Below are 24,066 nucleotides of genomic sequence, written 5' to 3'. Positions count from 1 at the left end.
CCAGTGCCAGCAAAGGGTCCCCCTGCCATCTCTTTCTAACCAGTTATCCAATTCCTGTACTATCTGAGCTGAAAGCTCCCAAACCTGCTGCTGCTTCTATAGCCACTAAAGCTACTACATTTGTGGGCTTTGGACAGAATTCCATCAAAGCCCTATACCAAGGTTACAGATTTTTCCTGCCTACCTCTCAAGTTTTCATGTGGCTAAAAAAAGATCTCACTTAACTTTTTGTTGGCTCTGCCCTCCAAAATTTGATTTGCGATATTTGTTTTTTCAAATTTAGTATTTTATTTTTCCCAATTCATGTAAAAACAATTTTAACATTCATTTTTAAAACTTTGAGTTCCAAATTCTCTCATTTTCTCCCTCCCCACACCCCCCCCACTGAGAAGGCAAGCAATTCAATACAAGTTATAATGTGTAAAGCCATGCAAAATATTTCTCCTTTCACCCTGACTTTTCTCAAATGCTTTGCTTCTGATCACCCCCCCCAATATGCCCTCCCTTCTATCACCCACTCTTATCCCTTTACCCTCTACTTTGCTGCAGAGTAAGATAGATTTCTATACCCAATTAAGTGTGTATGCTATTCCATCTTTGAGTCAAATCTGACAAGAGTATAAGACTCACTCACTCACTCTTATCCCCCCCCTTTCCCCTCCAAAGTAAAAGTTTCTGCTTGTCTCTTTCACATGGGATAATTTACCCCATTCTACCTCTCCATTTCTCTTTCTCCCAGTACATTCCTCTCTCACCCCTAAATTTTATTTTTTTAGATACCATCTCTTCTTTTCTCAAGAATGCATGAAATTGGGGGCGGCTAGGTGGCGCAGTGAGTAAGAGCGCCCGCCCCAGAGTCAGGAGGACCCAGGATCAGTTCTGGCCTCAGATACTTAACACATACACAAAATAACTAGCCGTGTAACCTTGGGAAATTTACTTAACCCCAAATGCTTTAAAAAAAAAAAAGAATGCATGAAATTGGGGTGGCTAGGTGGCACAATGATCCAGCCTCAGACATGTTAGTGAATTTAAAATTTAATACTGATATTGGTTTATTGTCTATGTTTCTTTTAGCATACATTTCAGCTTTCAGTGTTCTTGTTTATACCATGACTATAATTGCTGCTTTTTTGGATTCACCTGATACATAATAAATTTTGTTCCCACCTCAGTAGAAATTTTATTTTTTCTGTTTTTATTTCTTTATTTTCCTTTATTCTGTTTTTGCCTTTTAGGTGGCATTTTGTTTTCTTATCCACTTAGTTCATTTCTTTCATTTTCTTGAATAGTTTAAATTCATTCACCTCTCAAGTTTTGAGTTAGGCTTATATTTTCCTCCATTTGCCTATAATATTGAGGCTTTTTTTGGAATCTGAATTTTTTCTTATTATTACTTTTCTTTCTCTGTAAATATAGTACTTTTCCCCTCAGATCTTTTTGCTTAATTTACTTTCAGGCAACCCTATCTCTCTTCCCTAAACCTTCAAGTTCCCCATAACTCCCATCCCCCATTTGTCACTACTAACCTCAGTTTCAAGTTTTACTTATCAACGTTTTACTTATTTTTCTTTTTTCTTCCTTTTATCTAGATATTGAATTCTTTTTCCATCTTAATTAATTAACTAAAATCTCCCAGGGTTTCTTCCCCTTAAACTTCTTTTGCTCTTTTACAATTTTCTACATTTTTCTAAAAAGTATTTGTCTTTTATCTCTTCACTGATCTTGTCTATTCTAGACTTTTTTTCTTTTATTCAGGGTCTTCATACCTTTTATTCTTTCTTTAGTCTCCATATACTGACAGAAATAAAATGTCTAAGGTACCTATTTTGAGTTCACTCTTATAATAAATATATAGGTTATTAAATTATAGATTTTGTTCCTTTCTTCTGTTGTGCCTTACTCTTAGAAGTCCAATTCCAACAAGAAGGACATAAGTACTGCCAATGTGGCAAAAAAATTTTCTTGTATCTCTGAATGTACATGTCTCTGCCTTTCTTCCTCACGATCATTTTTTCCCATCTGCCATGAAATCTCCCCTTTGGAGATTTGCCCTCCCAACCTTTTGGATTTCATTTGCCCCTTGAACTTCTAATTCTTCTGAAGTAGAATGGGTGTTCTTTCTAAGCACAAAATCTCAAAAAATTATCCCACTGTAAAGTCCTCCTCTCCCACTATAGATTAACTCTCCCTTCATGGGAGTATTTTTTACTGAATTGAGATTTCCCGTTTTCTTTTCTGGTTTTTCTATCCTAAGCAAGTTAAAGTTTCCTTCATTTTTCATCGCTAACTTGATAATGGTACATCAGATATTTCCCTCCTTATCCCCCTTTTTCATGCCCTCCCATTCTACATTTTAGCACCACAAAAAAAAAATACTGATTTACCTGTAAGTAAACCTGGTTTTCCTCCTACCTTTCTGACATTCCTTCTCAGTTTCCTTTGCTCAATCCTCCTCCAGATCATGCCCTCTAACCATAGGTATTCCACAGGGTTCTGTCCTGGATCCTCTTCTCTTCTCCTTCTATATTACTTCACTTGGTGATCTCATCAGTTTCCATAGATTTAATTATCATCTTTGTGCTGATGATTCTCAAATCTATTGTTCCTGCCCCAATCTCTGTGATAACCTCCAATTTCTTATCTTCAAATTGCCGTTCAGATTTCTTGAACTGGAAGTCCAGTAGATACTTTAAACTCAACATATCAAAAGCTGAACCTATTCTTTCCCCCGCTAACCCTCCCCACCTCCTACCTCTCCTAATATCATAGAGGATAATACCATCGTCCTAGTCCCTCAGGCTCACAACCTAGGTGTTATATTTGACTCCTCACTGTCTCTAACCCCCCACAGCCAATCTGTTGTCAAGGCATATCAATTTCACCTTTGCAATATCTTTCAAATATGCCCCCTTGTCTCCTGATACCCCCACCACTCTACACTAATACAGGCCCTTATAATCTTACACTTGGACTATTACAATAGTCTTCTCTAAGTGTCTCCCTATTGCATTCCATTCTCAATTCATTCACTACAGAGATTTTTTTCTAAAGTGTGGGTACAATTATGTCACACACACACACACACACATACTCTCTCTCTCTCTCTCTCTCTCTCTTTCTCTCTCTCTCCCCCCTCCCCGCCCCCATGTATCACACCCAGGATCAAATACAAAATCCTCAACTGGGTGTTCAATTTTAACATTCAACTTAACATTCAAATTAACTCCCTCCCCAACACACACTCACACTCTTTCAAGTTTTCTTACACCTTACTCCCCACATCATACTTTTTTTTTTTTTTAAAGCAATTGGGGTTAAAAACTTGCCCAAGATCACACGGCCAGTTTTTTTGTGTGGGTGTTAAATATCTGAGGCCAGAACCAATCCCAGGCCCTTCCAACTCTGGGGCCAGCGCTCTTACTCACTGTGCCACCTTGCTGCCCCCATATTATACGCTTTCATCCTCTGAAACTGGTTTCTTGGATTTTCCACAAATAAGACATTCCATCTCTTGGCTATGGACATTTGTCTGGCTGTCTTCTATCCCTGTAATGTTCTCCCTTCTCATATCTGTCAGGCTTCGCTGGATTCCTTTAAGTCCCAACTAAAAGCCCATCTTCTACAGAAAGTCTTTCCCAACTCCTTTTAATTCTAGTGCCTTCTCTCTACTAATTATTTCCTATTTACTCTATATATGTCTTGGCTGTCATCTCTCTGATTAGATTATAAGTTCCTTGAAGGAACAGAATGTCCTTTGTCTCTTTTTGCATCTTCAGTGCTTAGCACAGTGCCTGACATATAGTAGGGAATGAATAAGTGTTTATTAATTGAATGAGCCCTGGTGAAGCCACATACACGTGCTAGTGCCCTGCCCTGGTTACTTTAATTCTGGGGCTGAGCACTGCTCAGTAGGCTTCCATCATAGGCAGATCAAGCCTCTGCATTTCTATATCGCCACCTCCTCCACACAGTTGGGAGTAGGGTAAAGAAGAGCTTAATTCTGTTACCATGTTTCCCCAATAATAAGACCTATCCCAAAAATAAGCCCTCCCCTTATTGTGTAAGATTCCTCTAAAATAAGCCCTCCCCCGAAAATAAGCCCTATTGAGATTGCTACTGTAGTGAAGGTGATCCCCTGCGCTACACGCTACATTACGGTACCCTCTGTATGCACGGTACCCTCTGTATGCACCGTCCCCCCCGGGTGAAACGCACGCCGCGCTCCAAGCTGCATCCAATCAGAGCTGCAGCAGTGAGCGCGTCATCCTGTTCTTTATTGAATTCATTATTGAATAAAGGTACATTTTTTTGTTCACATTTACCTGTTTATTAAAATTGCTGTCAATGTTCATTAAAATAAGCCCTCCCCTGAAAATAAGCCCTCTGGTGTTTTTCTGTCCAAAAAATTAATAAGACAGTGTCTTATTATCGGGAAAACATGGTTTGATCCCACAGAATGGTAAAGGGCAAGTGGGTGTTCTGGCAGAGGCCACAATAGCAATGAAGAAATCTCTGTGCAGATCCCAGGGGACAAGGCCATGGTTCCTGTTATGTAGCCCTAACAAAGTACGGGTTTTGGTGTAGGAGGAAAGTGTGAAGTGTGTTAGGGATTAGGTATTAACCTTCTTTGACATTAAGTCATAAGATTTATCTCATTAAAGTTCTTGGTATTCTACCCATGGCATTAGAATTGGTTCACCTCTTGGACACAATTCTCTCTCTCTCTCTCTCTCTTTTTTTTTTGTTTTGCCTTTTAGAGGGCAATTGGAGTTAAGTAACTTGCCCAAGGTTACATGGCTAGTTATTTTGTGTGGGTGTTAAATGTCTGAGGCCAGAACTGAACTCGGGTCCTCCTGACTCCGGGGCCGGTGCTTTACTCACTGTGCCACCTTGCCACTCCTTGGACAAAATTCTTAATTTGGATAGGTTTGATAAGTCAGGAGGATCAGAGAAAATGTCTAATCCTCAATTTTGTTGGTTGTCTGGCTTGAAAGTCATTTTTTAATATTAACATGCTCGTGTTTGTTGTTTTTAACTTTCAAACTTCTTTTTTTTTTTTTTAAGCAATCGGGGTTAAGTAACTTGCTCAACGTTACATGGCCAGTTATTTCTGGGTGTGGTGCTAAGGAGCCCAGATTTGATCCCCAGATCCATCCCGACACTGGAGCCAGTGCTCTTACTTGCTGAACCACCTGGCCACCCCTAAGCAATTGGGGTTAAGTAACTTGCTCAAGGTTACACGGCCAGGTGTTTCTGGGTGGGTGCTAAGTGTCTGAGCCCAGGATTCGATCCCCAGGTCATCCCGACACTGGAGCCGGTCCTCTTACTCGCTGTGCTACCTGGCCACCCCTCAAACTTCTTAAAAAGGCATTTTGTTGGGGCAGCTAGGTGGTGCAGTGCAGGGGCACTGGTCCTGGAGTCAGGAGGAATTAAGTTCAAATCTGGCCTCAGACACTTAACACAAAACTAGCCATGTGACCTTGGGCAAGTCACTTAACCCCAATTGCCTTGCCTTTCCCCCTCTAAAAAAAAAAGCATTTTGTTTTTTTAAGTGTGAGGAAATCCAGGAACCATCATAAGAACATGTGTTCTGGGTGAAGATCAATGGAAGGAAGAACAGAAAAAAGGCCAAAAGAAATCACAGACAGGCAAGACAGCTTTGATGAATTAATAAGCAATCACTACATAATATAAATTTACTCTATCATGTCCAATCCCTTATATGTCAATGCCCATTTTATTGTTGGTTGTTCACAATGTTTTACTATATATGTGTATGGGTGTGTGGAGATTATGTGTATATGTGTGTGTGTATATTTTTATATATAGAAATATATATGTGGATGTGTGTGCATGCATGTATGCACATAAAGAAAAAAGATCAGTGGAGTGAGAAACACAATTGATTTAGTTATCCTAAGATTTAGTTAATAGCTGTAGACCACCTATTCAGAAAAAAGAAATAGATGAGGAGTTTGGGGAAACAAATCACAAGTCTAGTACATAAGAATGGAATATCATTGATAGACTTTGACTATAAAGACAATGCTAGACCATTCTCCCTGCCAAAAACAAAACAAAAACTTCTTGACTCCTCTTAATGAAAATTTCATTGTCAAAAGGTGAAATAACTAAGAAAGGGTAGGTAATTCATGCTGGATCTACAGGGAAGAGTTTGTAGTTGGGATGGATATGATAAGAATCTTATGAGGAAGTTCCTCTTGGGTTTTGTGACAGAATAGAGGAAATTCGGTCATAGTTCAAATATTAGGAAAGCAGATTTCAAAGATAAAAAAGAATATGCAAGATTCTATAATTTTACAGGAGAATTCAGCTGATGAGAACTAGGAAATCCTCAAGATCAAATTCTGAAGGCAGTCAATTTCATTAAGAAAGAAAAAATAGGAATGGTCTAAAGAAACTAATATAAATGTAAAATGAACTCAACAAAAACCTGGATTTTAAAAAATTAAGTATAGAAATGCATGCAACAGGAGTTAACAATAGATATAAAACTATGGAATAATATCATAAGAAATACTATAAGGACTGCCAAAGCTCATAAAAAGCTGACTAAGACTGGCAAGGAAAGCTAAAGATAATAAGAGGTTATTGTGGTAAAGTGGCACATCAAAGATAATACCAAACCGTTGCATGGGGTAGATGGGATGATATAACTGACAAGGGAGAAAGTAAAGCTATTTATTTGTTATCTGGCTTTTATTTTCTACAAAAATGAGAAGAACCTATACCTGGGAAAAGAACAGAACAAAATAGGCTGATGGGGAGGTGATACCTGAAATAAAATAATAATAAGAGAGTATTTATATACTCTGGAAGGATTCAGGACACCTGACCCATATGAACCATATTGTAAAGCACTGAAATGACCAACAGATACACTACTGAGCCACTGTTAGTAATATTTCAAAGACTGTTGAGAACAGGGGAAGAACTACATAACTGGAGCCAATGTACTAATTTTTTTAAAATAAATTTTATTGAAAGCTTTTGATTTTACACACAGCACAGAAGCAAAGAATTGAATTAAAGAGAAAGAAATAAACTCACTGGTCATCTAGTCCAATTCATTAGAATTAATACTTTAAAAGTGGACATTAAATCTTGGATTAAAGACTTCCAAAGAGAGGAAACATCATCTCTCAAAGCAACTCATATCACTTCAGCTCTAAATGTTAGAATATTTTTCCTATTACCAGCCCTAAACTGGTCTCATTGCAACTTCAAAATTAAATACTTTCAAATATTTTAAGACAGCAGTCATGACATCCCAAGACATCTTTTCTCTAGGCTAAACATACCCAGTTCCTCCAAACAATCCTCATATGGTACAGATTCAAGGCCCTTCTCACCATTCTGGATGCCTTCCTCTGGACATTCTCCAGCTTATCAATGTCATTCTTAAACTTCAGAGTCCCCAACTGAACTGAGTTATCAAGGTAATAAAGTTATCAATGATGAGGGTGGAGTACAGCATCAAATGTCTATTCCTGGAAGCTATGGCCTTTTTTTTTTTTTGGATGGAGGAAGGCAGGGCAGTTGTGGTTAAGTGACTTGCCCAAGGTCACATGGCTAGTAAGTAATAAGTGCTTGAGGCCACATTTGAACTCAGGTCCTCCTGACTCCAGGGTCAATACTCTAGTCACTGCACCACTTAGCCGCCCCAGCTATGGCCTTCTTAACATAAAGATCACATGGACTATTTTGGCTGCCATCTCACATTACTGATTCCCATTGAGCTTGCAGTCCAGTAAAATCCCCTGAACTTTTTCAGAACTGCCATCTTTTTATGCCTACAACATCTCATATTTGTGAAGTTGATTTTTTTTTTTTTGGTATCTGAGTGCAAGAATTTTACATTTATTCCTGCTGAATATCATCTCTCTAGGTTCAGTCCAGTGCTCCAAACTACTAAGAGCCTTTTGATGCCTGACTGTCACCCAGTCTATCAGTTATCCAATTCTGGCTGAGTCAATTTAAGCTTAATACTATAACAAAATGAGATATCTGGCAGTGATTCAACAATTTACAAAAAGAAATTTACTTATCCATAGCAGTAGTAAAATGTTATTCATAATTACATATTACATAATTATGTACTGAATACAGAAATGTTTTATATTTATATCTTTTCTATATATAATTAGGTACATGTTATCTCTCCAATTAAACTCTGAACTCCTTGAGAGCTGGGTCTATTTTTGCCTTTCTTTGTATTAGCACAGCACCTTGCAAAAAGCAAACATTTTATAAATACTTATTGACTTGCCTATGTGCCTTTATACTGGCCATGCCAGGAATGATCTCGCTCTTTACTTCTACTTCTTAGTTTTTCTGGCTTCCATCAAGATTCAGCTAAAATGCTCTCTTCTAAAGGAGTCCTCTCCTGATCTCTCCAGATGTTAGTGCCTTCCCCTCTGAAATCATCTGCCACATGTATGTATGTATGTATGTGTGTGTGTGTATGTATCTCCAGTTATGTTGTCTCCCTCACTAGGATGTAAGGGATAGAGGGCAGATTGTTACTATTTTCTTTATACCCTCAAATGCTTAATACAGTTCCTGGCATATAGTAAGGGCTTAATATTTTTTGATAGAATGATTTTGATGAGAGGCAGTACACGACAGTGAATAGAGACATGGCCTCTTTGTCACAAAGACCTAGGCTCATATTCTACCTCTGACAAATAAGGGCTGTATAACCTACTCAACTTAGGTCAGTTTAACTAACAAAACCCCACAGGAAGAGACAGAAAGAGAAATTCCTTTTACAATAACTAAACAATGCACAGAATACTTGGGGGCCTCTCTGTCAAGCCTCTCATAGGAATGATATGAATACATTTGTAATGCCAAGCAAAGACAACTTCCCAAGGTTCAAAATACCAGCATAGGTGCTCTCCATTTTATTCAGCGAAAAATTAAGAACAGAGAAAATCAAAATATAGCATCATTCAAAATACAGCATTCACCAAGTATAATTTAATAATCTCCAAGTACTACTCCACCCCTGGACATTATCATTCATTTAGTCAATCCCAAAGACCCTCTTCTAAGTACTACTCCACTCCTAGGCTGTACATTCATTTAATCAAGCACAAAGCCCCTCTTCTCAAATGGAGATTAGTTTCCAATCATAAGTAAAGTACATTCATTTGTTCAATCACAGAGCACAAAAAAGTCAAAAGTTCCCCACCCTTGGATCACAATTGAATCTACCCCAGAGTTACAACAAGCTTAAGCACAGCATTTAATACCCAAAGAGAGGTCTTTTCTTCATCTTGACCAGAGGCAAGTTCTCAGCAATCTTTGTTCCTGGGGAGACAAAGCTTAGCAAGGCCACAAGATACGTTGCCAGTGTCTTCATTAATTCATTCTCTGTCTGCAGAACAGTCCTAGGACCCCTGAAAACATTAGCAAAACCCTCTTCCAGGATTTCTGTAAACATACAACAAGAAAATCCTTCTTCAGGGCTTCTGAACCAACAGCAAGGTTTCGGGACCTCTTCACCAGTGGGCACAATTCACTCTCTGTCAGCAGAAGTCTCAGGAGCTCTGAACCAAGAGCAAGGTTCCAGGACCTCTGCAACAACAGCACTGTCCTTCACCAGTGGACAGAATTCACTCTCTGTCTGCAGAATAGTCTCAAGAGCTCTGAACCAACAGCTAGGTTCAAGAACCTCTGCAACAACAGGACTGTCTTTCACCAGTGGATGAATCTGGCAAAACAACATCAAAACAGACAGACAAAGTACCAGCATAACAGCCATGTCTCCTCAGTGCTTGGCAGCTCTGGGTGGCAGCTCTCAAAAGTCCTGTGCAATTCAAAGTGGCCCTCAGAAATCCTCTCCATCTCTCTCTGCCTCCAAGATGCTGCTTCCAAAAAGTTCTTCTGCCTCTCTCTTTGCTTGTGTCTCTCTAAATTTACGTCACCAGCTCCTCCCAGTTCAGTATTCTCTTTTCACATCAACAAGTCCATCCCACAAGTGGGATTCACAAGCTCTGGGTTTTAACACAATCAATCCAAAAACCAAGCCAATACAGGGGGATCTTTAAATTCCATTACTATTACATTAATGTATCAGCAATGCAATATTCACAATGCCTACGGCAATTATAAATATGCTGATATGGTTATTAATCACAAAATATACCAGGCTGTCTATATGGGGGATAAAGCTAGAACATTTATTAAAATACCAAATGACTGAGTCCCAAAACCAGAAAGTCAAAGCCATCAGAGTAGTTATGAAATTGGCATAGGTAGATAAAGTAGAAAGCACCCACATTCTCAAGCCTTTAAAACAGAACAGGCTACCTCAGGCAAAGGTCTTCCTCTCCCCACTCACAGCAACTACTCAGCGTCCAGGAAGCATGCTCCTAGCAGCTCCGGCCCCTGGCAGTCCTCAGCAGACATTCTTAACAGAAATTCTGGCTGGCTAAAAAAGGGGTTCGCGCCTCCACCTCCACCTAGGCACCACCGCTACCACTGCCGCTGCCTCTGCTGCTGCTGCCACTGCCAGTCACCACAAGAACTCTAGCTTGGCTTCTGCTTCCTCTTGCCCCACCCTTTCCTGCTACATCAGCAAGTCCAATGGGGCATGGAAGATCTTTAAATCCTATAACCCTTACATTCAGCCCCAAGATCTTTCATGTCCCTTACTTGGCAGAAATACATTAGGAATAACTGGTGTCAACAGAATTTCACAACAATATAACAAGGATAGCACACAATAAACACAGAAAACCATATTCTAGGGTGGACATTGAGCACAAGCTCCCCATCATTCCCCCCACCCTGAAGAAATGGGGCCCCAAAATCTTGGGGTAAGGGGCAAAGGTCTCTTCTTCCATGACTACTTGCTGCTGAAATTGGATGTAGATTCAACATAATAACAATAACAATACTATCTAAATTAATTGCCTTATGCAATACCATTCTAATCAAACAAAAAAAAAAGGATTACTTTACAGGAGTAGAAAAAATAAAGAACAAAAGGTAAAAAAAACCTTGAGGGAAATAATTTTAAAAGGGAATCTGGAAATACCAGATCTCAAACAATACTGCAAAGCAGTAATCATCAAAACAGGTTGGCATTAGTTAAGAAAGAGGTTGATCAGAACAGATTATGGTACATAAAATACAGAAGTAAACGAACACAGTAGCTTAGTATGCGATAAGCCCAAGATCTCAGCTACTAAGTAAGATTTCATTATTTGACAAAACCTACTGAGAAAACTGGAAAGCAGTCCAACAGAAATTATGTATAAACTAATTATACAATAGGATAAGCACCAAACGAACACATTAATTAGCCATAAAGGGTAACATCCTAAACAAATTACACGAGTAAGGAAAAAACTACATTTTAGTTCTATTCACAGGAAAAGTGTTTATAGGGGCGGTCAGGTGGTGCAGTGAGTAGAGCGTCAGCCCCAGAGTCAGGAGGACCTGAGTTCAGTTCCGGCCTCAGACACTTAACACCCACACACCCACACAAACTAGCCGTGTAACCTTGGGCAAGTTACTTAACCCCAATTGCCCTCCAAAAAGCAAAAAAAAAAAAAAAGGGGGTTTATGACTGAGGAAAGGATAGAGAGGATCAAAAGAGATAAAGAATTCTGAATATATAAAATTTTACAATTTCTGTACAAATTTAGGGGAATATATATAAAACCAGGTTAAAAAAATCTGCATTAAGTTTCTCTGATAACAATCTTATTTTTAAAATACACAAGGAACTGATTCAAATTTATAAGAATAAGAGCGATTTCCCAAATTGGTTGTCAAAGAATAAGAATATTCAAATGTTCACTGTTCTAACGGGAAAAAATCCAAGCTATCAACAATCAGATGAAAAAATGCTCCAAATCTATGGAGGACACAATAGAAAAATAACTAGATATATACAGAGTAGACAAGACATAATCTCAGAAGAAAAGACATTAGCATTTGAAGGGCCCAGAGAAGTGCTCCCTTTAGAAAATGATGTTTGAAATTATTGAAGGAAATTGGAAAAACTAAGAAGCAGGGTTAAAAAAAAAGAAGAGCATTTCAGATATGGGGGATGGCCCAGGCAAAGTTCTGGAGATAACAGATGGAATGTCATATGTAGGCAAAAACAAATAAGCCAGTATAACTGGACCACAGAGTGCATGGAATTCTCCCCCTCCCCCCCAAAAAAAACAAAAACAACAAACCATAGAGTGCCTGGAAGAAAGTGTAAAAAGGCTGGAAAGATAGCAAGAATCTTGGTTATGGAGGGCTTTAACTTCCAGAACACTTTATATTTGACTCTGAGCCACTAAAGTTTAATGAGTAGGCAAGTAATATGGTCAAACACTCAGGCACACAAGAATTCAGCTAATTGTAAAAGTCATTGTTCATTATATAGCACAAACAACTTACCCTTAGGGTTGTAGCAGGTTTCAAAGACATGCAACTGATGGGGATTGTGTGTGAAAGTAAAAACCTTAATCATGGAGTCCAAAACCACCACAATTCTGAAACAAAAAACATTATCCAATTTCGTCTTCAAAAATTAAACTTGAGTCAAAGAGTCATTGTGTGGGCTTGTCTCTTTCAAATTCAAACACACCACCCACAAAGAATATAAACTAAAAGAAAAACTCTTGAGTTAGAATAAAATCTCACCAATTCCTCTGGGCAAATAGTTAAAAATCTGTGTCACAGAAAATTATTTAAAAACATCTCATTTGATTACTTTCAAATTCCATCCATACACTAATCCTAACAGGGATAGATGGATATATACATAAATAATATATAAAAATAGATGCATATACATACATCTTCAGCTATTAAGGCCTCTACAAAAGTCTCTGTGTATAGATACATGCTTGTGTGTATATATAGTTATATTTACATATTTGTATAGATGTGTCCATATCTACATAGCTATACACATAAACTATACACATATGTATAGCTACATGTATTACATCTCTATACGGTTATCTCCATGTGTGTATACACACACACACACACACACATCTGGATAGCTATATCAGTGTTTCATGGAAAAAACTGGTTTTCAGCAATAATCTTGGAGGACAGTAATTATTCAGCTCTACAGAATGATAAGCAGATGAAATCACTTCAGATTAAAGGTAAGGAGAGAAATAGGAGGGGGAGAGAAAAAAAGAGAGACAAGAGCACATGTATTCAGATTCATATACCCTATATCTTTTAAACTCGTATTTTAAACTCACATGTCTTTTAAATTCATACATGTATACATACACACATAATATATCTTTTAAATGCTGACAGAGACTAAGGATAATTTATCAGCCCAACAACTGATTATCTAACTAGAGTTTTTATTTATTTTTAGTTTTCAGCATTCACTTTTATACAATTTTGAGTTTTAAATCTGCCCCCTTCTTTCCCCTCTGCCCGCTCCCCAAGATGGCATGCAATCTGATATAGGCTATGCACATGAAATCATATGAAACACATTTCCACAATAGTCATGTTATGAAAGAGGATCAGAAAAGGGAAAAACCACCAAGAAAGAAAAAAGAGAGAAAATAGTATTCTAGCAAGATTTTTTGACAAAATAGCTTAACAATACTTATTTTATTCTCGTAAACTATTTGCCTTCACTGTAAAATTTCTCCTATGTTTAACAAGTTAACTTTTACAGTAACTAGCTTAGTAACTTTGCTACCCCACCTCCAAAAGAAACCTATAGGTAAACTTTAGCCCATGTGTGAAATTTACAAAAAATTAGTGTAATTTATAAATTAACAAAGTTTCATCATGTCTCTTGTTCAGCACACTCAGAAAAACTACAACATTCTAAACTCTAGCTATGGTATCTTATTATTCGAAGTTTTTGCTGCTTGAATTTTGACTCATTGGTGAGACTCAAAAATCCATTCCCAACAAATACTTTTTACATTTTTCTTTACCCTAATCTGAAACAATTTCTTATACTTATCATACTGCAGAGATCCATCAATTAATGTCCTCCAAAATTATTGCTGAATATCAGTGCTTTCCATAAAGCACCATAGTAAAGATATTTGTATATAGTCTTGTGGAGTCTTAGACTACAACTGAATGATATTTAATAAATAGTTAACAGGGATTTTTACAATTTTTTTCTTCCTCACATAAAGATATTTTAACTGTCTTCATAGAGAGCAAATGTTTCATTCTATTTTAAAAAGCATACTAAGCCTACCTGTCTCGTCGCAGTTTGACTGCTTTGACTTCTGTAGAAAATTCTATTTCAATAACCGTCTTCTTTTTTAGGTCATCCCATATCATCACTGAAATGTCAGAAATATCTTATTAATACAATTATTATATTAAGTTATAATTGGCCATGTTTCTTCATAAGATTATCTCTGAATCACAAACCACTCAATGTGCAGGCATCCCTAGAGTCCTTTATTTTAGGCTTTCACTAGAAATTTATCACAAAATAAATACTTAGCTGTCACTGACAATATAATTTTAATGCCCAAAAAATACATGTAAAAAGTAAAATAAGCTATGGCTCAGAACCTAAAGTCTTGGGATCATAGTAAGTGGAGTCAATCTTGGAGGCTTTTGTCTAAAAATTTATTTTAGACATACCATTTGGTCTCAGTAAGCATTTATTAAGGGCTTACTATATGCCACTCTTTGTGCTAAGTATTAGTGATTTAAAGAAAGGTAAAAACATAAACCTTGCCGAGGCATGCAAATTGTAAGTGTAGTGAAAACATGCAATTAATTCTGCATCTGTATGTGTTTGAGAGAAAAGACAGAGAGGAAGAGAGAGAGAGAGACAGAGAGACAGAGAGAGAGAGAGAGAGAGAGAGAGAGAGAGAGAGAGAGAGAGAGAGAGAGAGACAGAGAGAGAGACAGAGAGAGAGAGAGAGAGAGAGAGAGAGAGAGAGAGAGAGAGAGAGAGAGAGAGAGAGAGAGAGAGAGAGAGAGAGAGAGAGAGAGAGAGAGAGAGAGAGAGAGAGTCTAATAATCTGAAAGTATACCATTCTGAAACCCCTATTGATTGAACTCATTTGGCAATGATTAACAAACTCCTGCTCAGTCATACCCTTGCCATTCCAGTGATCCTGAACCTCTGGTTATCTTTATACAAACCTGTTGCTTCACCCCCTATTGCCCACTCCCTTATTCTCATCCCCTTCGAATATCACCCTTCTCCCAAGATCACACTCGAAAATAACTTTGCACTGTATTCTCTAAAACACACACTCAAAGATAACAAACTTATTTTCATCTTCAATCTTTCCCTTTCTCACTCCTTTCATCTTCTGGCTCTTACTGATTCTTGGCTCTCTCTTGAAAAAATGGCAGCTTGACCACCCTCTCCAACACTGGCTATAGCTTCACTCATTCCTCTTTACTCACAAGTCAAGGTGAAGTAGTGCTGGAATACTCTTTTACTCCCCATTGCAACCTCAAGGTATTCCCTCTATCTTCATGACTTTGAGTTCACTACCACCTCATCAAATTTCTGGTCTTCTGACCTCAAGGATATTCCCCTTCTTTCTTCAATGAGTTCAGGGCCTAACTCACAGCCTCTCTCCTTCTCAACTCCTGCCCACATACTAGAGAACTTCAACTTATATACGGATATTCCATGAAGCACTCTAACATCAAAAATTCTCAACTTGATAATTTCCTATAACCTACTCCTCCCCACTGCCTCAGCTATACAAGAGATAGTCACACCCTTAATCTTGCTATCAGGAACAAATTACCACTTCTAAATCCAAGAGCTCAGATTCCTTTATCTTATCAGAATCTATGGTTATTCCACTTCTCCCTTTGCCTAGCAACTTCAAGCTATGTTTTTTGAGTAATGTGACCTCCCATCACTAGACCCCTTAGTTCTCTCCTAAGAAATAGACAGATTTTGTTGTTTTTCAGATGTTTCAGTCATGTGTTATAACTGTAGTTATATTACTAGATTGCTGTCTTAAGCCTGTCAATGCACACCTGTAAAAACCTTTGGTATTAAAGAAATAGTTGTCCTATAGTTGAATTACATCGTACATAAGAGTAACTTTCTTCTTCTTTGTTGTTCTTCAGTTATTTCAGCAGTGTCTGACTCTTCATGACCTCATCTGGGGTTTTCTTGGCAAAGACACTACAGTGATTTGCCATTTCCTTCTTTAGCTTATTTAAAGATGAGAAAACTGAGGCAAATAGGGTTAAAGTGATTTGTACAGGGTTACACGGCTTTTAACTGTCTGAGGGCAGATTTGAATTCAAGTTTTCCTGACTCCAGGCCCAGTGTTCTATCAGTGGATACTACGAACACCACTTACCTGCCCTGGCTTGGAGAACTAGCTACCCCAAACTATGCTTACTTTCCTCCTTTCCCAATACTGACAACTTCACTGAACCTGTTCAGCTGTCCTCTTCTCTAGAATCCCTTTCCCCATTTAAGCCTCAGTTCTGCCATCACTCCAACTTATATGCTGCCCAATGAAGCTGGGGAAAAGTATGAACTGGATCTACTACAAATTCATGTTACATAACCTCAAGTGGTCTTCATTTCCATAAGGCAATCCTTTTACACTTCCCTAATTGCACTATGTCCCTCACTCACAGTTTTTCCAAACATTTTCATCCTTCCTCAAATCTCCCTTTGCTTTTTTCTTTTCCATGGCTCCCTTTCCTCCAAACCTCTCAGCTGTGACCCTCATATTTTAATGAAAACTTTGAAGTTACTCCCCAAAAGCTCCCTCTTCTCCCTTCTTATCTCACATCATTTAGATTCTTTCTGCCATGACCGCTTCTGTTTCTGTTCTCCTTGCCAAGGCAAACACCCCTCTAACACATACAAGTCATTCCATTCTATCTTCTCTTGTTTCTTTTATCATCTCCACTCTCTACCTTATCTTCAGTCTCTTCTATCTACTGAACACTTTCTTACTGCCTACAAACATCAACATACTCTCCCTCATCCTCAAAAAAATCTTCACTTAATCCATCCATCCCTATTATCATCCCATATCTCTTTTCTTTTGTGGCTAAACTTCTTATGAGGTCTCCTCTCTTTCCTTTATTTTTCAATCTCTTCTTTATTCTTCATAGCATAACTTCTTTATTTCATGATTCAAATGAAGATACAAAGTGACCAATGATCTTTTAACTATAAAATCTAATGGCCTTTTTCAATCCTCTTCTTTCTCAACTTCTCTGCAGTCTCTGACACTGCTGATCACCCTCCTCTCCATACTCTCTTCCTTTTAGGTTTTTGTGACTCTGCTCTCTCCTGGTTCTGCTCCTACATATCTGACCATTCTTTCTTGGTGTCCTTTGCTGCATGTTTATCTAAGTCAAGCCCAGGAAGATCCCCATAGTCCCACATGGCTTTGTCCTCTTTGTCCTTTTTCCCTCTATGGACTTCACTTGGTGATATCATCAGTTCTCATGGATTTAATTATCATCTCCATGTTGATGTTTCTCAAATCTACCGATACTGCCTTAACCTCTCTGCTGACTTCCATTCTCCCATTTCCAACTGCCTATTGGACATCTCAAATTGGATGTCTTATACACATCTTAAAACTCAACATGCCCAAAGCTGAACCCATAATGTTTCCACAAAAATTCTCCTCCCTTCCAAACTTCACTATTTTTCTCAAGCATACCACCAATCTCCCCAGTGCCCCAGGTTCCAAAACTTGGTGTCATTCTTGACTCTGTACTCTCATTCATCACCCTCACCCAATCTGCTGCCAAGGTGTGCTGATTTAACCTTTGTGACACTTCTCACTTGTGCCCTCTTCTCTTCTCTGATACTGCTATCACTCTATTGCAGGTCCTCATTACCTTACCTGGATTACTGCAATAGTCTGTTGTTTAGTCTTCCTGCCATAAATCACTCCACGCCAGTGCCACTTTCCCTCTATACTAAGCCTCTGCCTTTCACTTGGAACTTACACAGTCCTCCAGACTTATAGTGCTACCACACATAAGTCCCTCTCATGATAGGCTAGAGCATGGGTTGCTAGGGAACCAAATAACACTCTCCTCCACTTCCCATAAACCCATACAGTACTTCAAATTTATAGTGACAACCTAGGGTTGAGGGTCCCCAGAGAGGGTTAAGAACTTAGGGTCTTCCCATACGTACAAAAATATTTATAGTATTATAAATGCTATTCAGCTGCCAAAGTGACGTTCCAAAAGCACAGGTCTGAATATGTCAACCCGACCCCCACCCCAGACTTAATAAACTCCAGTGGCTTCCTATCACTTCCAAAATTAAATATAAAAAGTTTTCTGGCATTCTAAGTCTTCATAATCTGCCCCTATCCTTTCCAGTCTTTTTACACCTTATACACTCATACACACAAAATTCAGCAATTCAGTGATACTGGCTTCCTTGCATTTTCTCACACAAAACACTCTATCTTCTTATTGTGCATTTCCACTAGCTGTCCCCAATATCTAAAATGCTTTCCCTCATTTCTAGCCCCTACATTTGCTGGCTCCCTTCAGTTACAAGTAATATCTCACCTTCTACAGGACACTTTTCCAATTTCTTTTAATTCTACAGCATCCCTGAGTTACTTCAAATTTATCCTGTAACTAAGCTTGTGTAGAGTTGTTTACATGTTGCTTCCCCCCTAAGAAGCGAGTTCCTTAAGGACAGCAACTGTCTATTTCACTCACTGACAAAAAGGTAGAAGGTACCAGTCTATGAGGGGCTTTAAAAGTTAAGTAGACAATTTTATATTTGAAGCTCTCCATAACTCAGTTTCCCCTAGAAGCATCATTAAAGAAAATGTAAAAACAACCCTGTGCTCCCATGTAGACACTCAGGGGTAAACAAAAAACAACAACAACAACAACAAAGGGAAAGGAGGTTTTATTTAACCTATGAAGATTACAGTATAAGGCAGTTCTACTGATTATCTCATTTATAAAGTAATTACATTTGTTTAAGTAAGAATATTTAGGGGGCTGGCCCTGGAGTTGGGAGGACCTGAGTTCCATTCCGGTCTCAGACACTTAACACAAAAAAACTAGCCATGTAACCTTGGGCAAGTTGCTTAACCCCAATTGCCCTCCAAAAGGCAAAAAAAAAAAAAAAAAGAATACTGATTGACTACACCAATAAAAACTGAAAGTAAACAGGGCCTTTACACCTCCCTGAATCAAAGTCACTGCACGAGAAACTTGGTTATGTTTTGAGGAACTTGTATAAAAAAGAATTCCTCAGAACCAGATAGAGATTATAGAAGTCTGGAAGTAGAAAGAAGGAGTAGGGAATAACCAGAAATGAAACAGAAAAAACCATTAGTCAAGGGGCAACCAGCAAAAGGAGGAGTTTGTTAAACAGGTGGAACAGAACCCAGAGGAAGCTGTAAGTCATAGCAGTTTTAGAACAGAGAAGAGAGGACACAGGCAAGGAGACAGCTAGGCTTGTGAACGTTTGTTTCTGTGAAGGCTTTGGGATGGCATTGCCCTCTGTAGTGTTATTGTGTACAGATTTCTTTCTTGCTATGATGGATTCAGTTTTCTGGTGTTGGGATTTGGCTTTCTGGTGTCTGAGTAAATGTTTTGCTTCTGTCTTCTATATGGAGAGTCTGTTATATTTTATAATTCATGACTACATCAGCATGTTCATAGTCACCATCAATGCTGTGGATATTGCCTTGGCAATGCATCACGAATAGGATCACAAGGAAACACATCTTTATTTGTAGGCTGAAGGGCTTTAGAAGAAATGGATATCCCAGGATGGAAGGATTTACCTTATTCCTCCCTTGAAAGGGAATGGGCTAAAAGCACCAGATTCTGTGAAAACTGGGAAAGAAGGCTACAGAAGGGAGAACATGGAGATTTAGAAAGAAATTTGCAAGGAATATCAATACCAATAAAAGCAGATAAAGAACTGGCAGGAGTAGATAGAAGAGGCTGGGTTTTACCATAAAAACAGAGTGTAGAAGAGGCTGGGTTTTAGTAACAGATTACCATAAAAGCAAAGAGAAACTGCTGGAGGAGAAAGCTCAGATGGAAAGCTAAGTTAGCTGATTTGCATGAGAAACTTTCTGTTACAGCATTTGGGCTCTCCTTCAGAAGAGCTAGCTGGGGGTCTGGGTGGTAGAAGAACAAACTACTGTTCGGGGAAATGGCTGATTTGCATGAGAATATTTCTGTTCATTTAGCTAGAAAGAAATGGAAAAACTAGCAAAAGGAAAGTACATGCAGCACAGGCTGGGTCCAGTTGCTCCAACACCTGCTAGGAGAATGCATGGGAGGAAAATGAAACAATGTTAGATAAGGCTTCTCAGGCAGAATTTTGTTCCATACTGAGAAGAAAGCAGGAGAACCAGGGGGGAAACAGTCTTCAAGGAGATAATTGAGAGATTTTACTCAGCAGGAGGTCACTGATATATTAAGTCAATTCACTCAAAGGATGAGAGAATCGTTAGTGTCTTGGATAGGGAGAATCAGTGATGAAGGGCCCAGAGGAGTAGTGATAGAAAACATGGAATGCTTGAAATTTATGGGTATTAGTCAGAATCATTTTGTACAGCAAGATTTTAGGGATGCTCATATGTCAGGAGGTAACAATAAGACCAATCTGTTAACTTTTCCAGCAGATGGATGCAATAGGAAATATGCTACTGACTCTAGGTAGGCTAGAGGTTCACAGAACTGGGAGGGGCTGAAATCTCAGCCAAACAAGTTAAATTAATGATGAAAATTGGACAATTACCTAAGAAAGAATATACTGTGGTTATTGTACCCATTCCTGAATACATCACTGGAATAGATATACTGAGAGGTATGACGTTGAATTTACCTGGAGGAAGATACCAGACTCTCCATATAGAAGACAGAAGCAAGACATTTATTCAGACACCAGAAAGCCAAATCCCAACACCAAAAAAACCTAATCCATCATAGCAAGAAAGAAATCTGTATACAATAATACTGCAGAGGGTAATACCATCCCAAAAGAAAACCAAAGAAAGCCAAAATGTACTCTCAGGATTTTCTAGGAAACTCCCTTTATCTGGAGTTCAAAATACCCCTTTTGGAAAGCAGTTGTTAGCTGCATATTGGGCTTTGGTAGACACTGAACAACTGACTTTGGGCCATTAAGTGATATTAAGGAAGATAAGAATTGATACAGTTTTAGTGGGAAAAATAAAAATGGACCCAATCACTTTACCTGAACTTTCTGAAGTAATTACTTTAAAGCAGTATCATGTGCTAAGTGGGCAAGATGAAATTACCAATACTATAAAAGAATATGCTGCGGCAGGAGTGTTAGTCCCTACAACTCCTTGATGGAAAAATCCTATCTGACCAGTACAAAAGTCAGATGGGACATGGAGAATGACAGTAGATTGTAGACAACTGAATAAAGTGACTCCTCCCTCATATGCTACCATTCCAGACAACGTTACCTTAATAAAAGGGATCCAGAAATAGGATTTGGTAAGCATTTATTGATATGGCCAATGCTTTCTTCACAACCCCAACAGACTCTTTAGAGTTTACAATGTTTACAATGGGACCAGTTTGCTTTCACTTGGCAGGGCAGACAATATATTTTTACCTGCTTGCCACAAGGATATCTACATAGCCCTACTATTTGTCAAAGGATTGTGGCTGGATATTTAGATGAATTAGAGCTACCTGGTGTACAGCTTACCCACTACATAGATGATATTATGATACAGGGAAAATATATATAAAAGAAGTGGAGAAGAGTTTGATGCTTTTAACTGAGCAAATGAAAGGCAAAGAGTGGGAAATTAACCCTATTAAGATTTAAGGGTCAACTCAAAATATAAAATTTTGGGGTATGCAATGGAATAAGGGGCTGTGAGACATTCTCCCGCAAACCTGACTATAGATTCACCACCAATAAGAAAGAGGTTCAAAAGTTTATAGCATTATTTGGATATTGGAGGCCCCTTATTCCACATCTGGGACAGATTTTGAAACACTTATATAAAGTTATTAGGAAGAAATATGAATTTGATTAGGGACTTGAGCAGAGTAAAATTTTGAAGAAGCCAAGGCTGCTATACAATTGGCTCTAGATTGTGGCCTATGCAAAATGACCCAGTGGAATTACAAGTGACTTTATAGGATGAATATGCAAATGAGTTTATGGCAAAAAAAAAAAAGAAAGCCAAAATGGTACTCTCAGGATTTTCTAGGAAATTCCCTTTAGCTAGAGTTCAATATACCGTTTTTGGAAAGCAGTTGTTAGCTGCATATTGGGTAGACACTGAACAACTGACTCTGGGGCATGAAGTGAATTATGGCCTGGAATTCCTATTATGACCTGGGTAATGAATACCCCAGCTTCTCACAGAATTGGACGTGCACAAGAGGCTACCAAAATTAAAAGGAAACAGTATATTTAAAATATATCTAAAGGCAAAAGTGGAGTTTCTGCTCTACATGAATCTACAGCAAACATAGATACTGAGGGATATGATACATCCTATGAACCAAAGCAACAACTGATACAGTTCTTGGTAAAATGGAAGAAGGATATGATGGATTAAGTGAAGAACAAAAGAAACATGCATGGTTTACTGATGGGACAGTAAATTATTTGGACCATAAAAGACACTGGAAAGTGGTAGCCTCTAACCCATGTAGTAAGTAGACTTTGGAAAGTATTAGGACAAGTGGAAGTAGTCAATGTGCTGAAATTATGGCTGTACATCAAGCCATTAAGACAGAACAAGGAAGATAGTATCATATATTTACTGATTCATGGGTGGTAGTTAATGGGTTAGCTACACTGATGTCAATGTGGAAAAATCAAAATTGGGAAATACATGGCAAACAAGTCTGGGGCAAAGAATTATAAGAAGATATATAGAACACATCTTTGGTTACTAATTTCTGAGTTTTTCATGTAGATGCTCACATGGCTCTCACTTCGCCAGAACATGCATTGGCACATGCTAAGCAACTACGGTAGCAAAGATTGCTACTCAACGACACCAACTGATGATCCAGTACTAGCAAAATGAGTCCATCAAATGGCCGGCCATTTAGGGATCCAGGCCACATTGGTGAGCACAAGATTGAGGTATTAGTATCTCATATTCATTGTTAAAACAGGTAGTAGAGGAATGTTATATTTGTCGGTTGGAAAAGGAACGAACTGGAGAGATAGCAACGGGAAAAGTCCCAGCCCAAATTTGGCAAACAGATTATATTGGTCCTCTACCCCAAGATAAAGGATGCAAATTTATATATGTACTTGTGTTGACACCTACTCAGGTATACTACTGGCTTGTCCTTAAAAGACTGCTACCTGGGGATAGGTAGGTGGGCAAGTGAATAGAGCAACGACCCTGGAGTCAGGAAGACCTGAGTTCAAAATCGGCCTAACACAATTTGACACACTCACTAGCTGTGTGACCTAGGGCAAGTCACTTAACCCCAATTGCCTTGCCTTTCCCCTCAAAAAAAAAATGTAAACCAGAAAAACACCTGTAAAACTCTAGATCTTATAAGTCTACATTATGGAACCCCAATGTAGATTCAAAGTGACAATGGGTCACATTTCAAAGGTAATGAAATGAAGAGATACTGTATATTAAACATTATAGAATGGATATCTAATATTCCATATTACCCACAAGCATCTAGGTTAACTGAAAGAATTAATGGATTATTGAAAGAAAAATTAACGAAATTAAGCTCTAATAATTTGTTTCAACATTGGAAAGATAATTTGTTCACTTTTTTATATAATTTGAATAACAGACCATTGGGAGAAAGTACACCTCAAGCAAGAATGATGATCCCAAATCGGAACATCAGAAAACAACAAACATAAAAGATCCCAAAGACTGAGTATAGGACTGTGAGGCAAGATGTCTCAGCACCATATCCAGGAACACCCAATTCTGCAGGATTTGATTTACATTATTTAGAGGACTTGTGGTTGAATAGAAACAAAATAAGAAAAATCTCCACTGGAGTATGTATGAGAATACCTAAAAATTATTGTGGATGAATGTTACCTAAATCAGGATTAAACTCTAGGAC

At 38.3% G+C, this 24,066-nt stretch overlaps 1 protein-coding gene across 7 annotated transcripts in view; it reads right to left on the bottom strand.

Moving 5' to 3' along the window:
* The window catches only part of WDR45B (WD repeat domain 45B), a 105,337-nt gene that overhangs the window by 20,737 nt on the left and 60,534 nt on the right, over positions 1-24,066 (bottom strand). For 6 of the 7 annotated variants that reach the window (XM_069076643.1, XM_069076639.1, XM_069076642.1 and 3 more), the window contains 2 exons: positions 14,237-14,324; positions 12,433-12,527 (listed from right to left, as the gene is read on the bottom strand). The exons of the other annotated variant lie outside the window; for it this stretch is intronic. In XM_069076643.1, coding sequence (XP_068932744.1) covers positions 12,433-12,527; positions 14,237-14,324 — 183 coding nt within the window. The remainder of the gene's footprint in view (positions 1-12,432; positions 12,528-14,236; positions 14,325-24,066) is intronic. 7 annotated transcript variants of the gene reach the window in all.

The sequence above is a fragment of the Petaurus breviceps genome, unplaced genomic scaffold (genome assembly GCF_028583685.1).
Source record: "Petaurus breviceps papuanus isolate PSGF00001 unplaced genomic scaffold, PetGlider_PUasm1.0 90925, whole genome shotgun sequence".
In the NCBI taxonomy this organism is placed as follows: Eukaryota; Metazoa; Chordata; class Mammalia; order Diprotodontia; family Petauridae; genus Petaurus; species Petaurus breviceps.
This window is presented reverse-complemented; position numbering and strand designations above follow the sequence as displayed.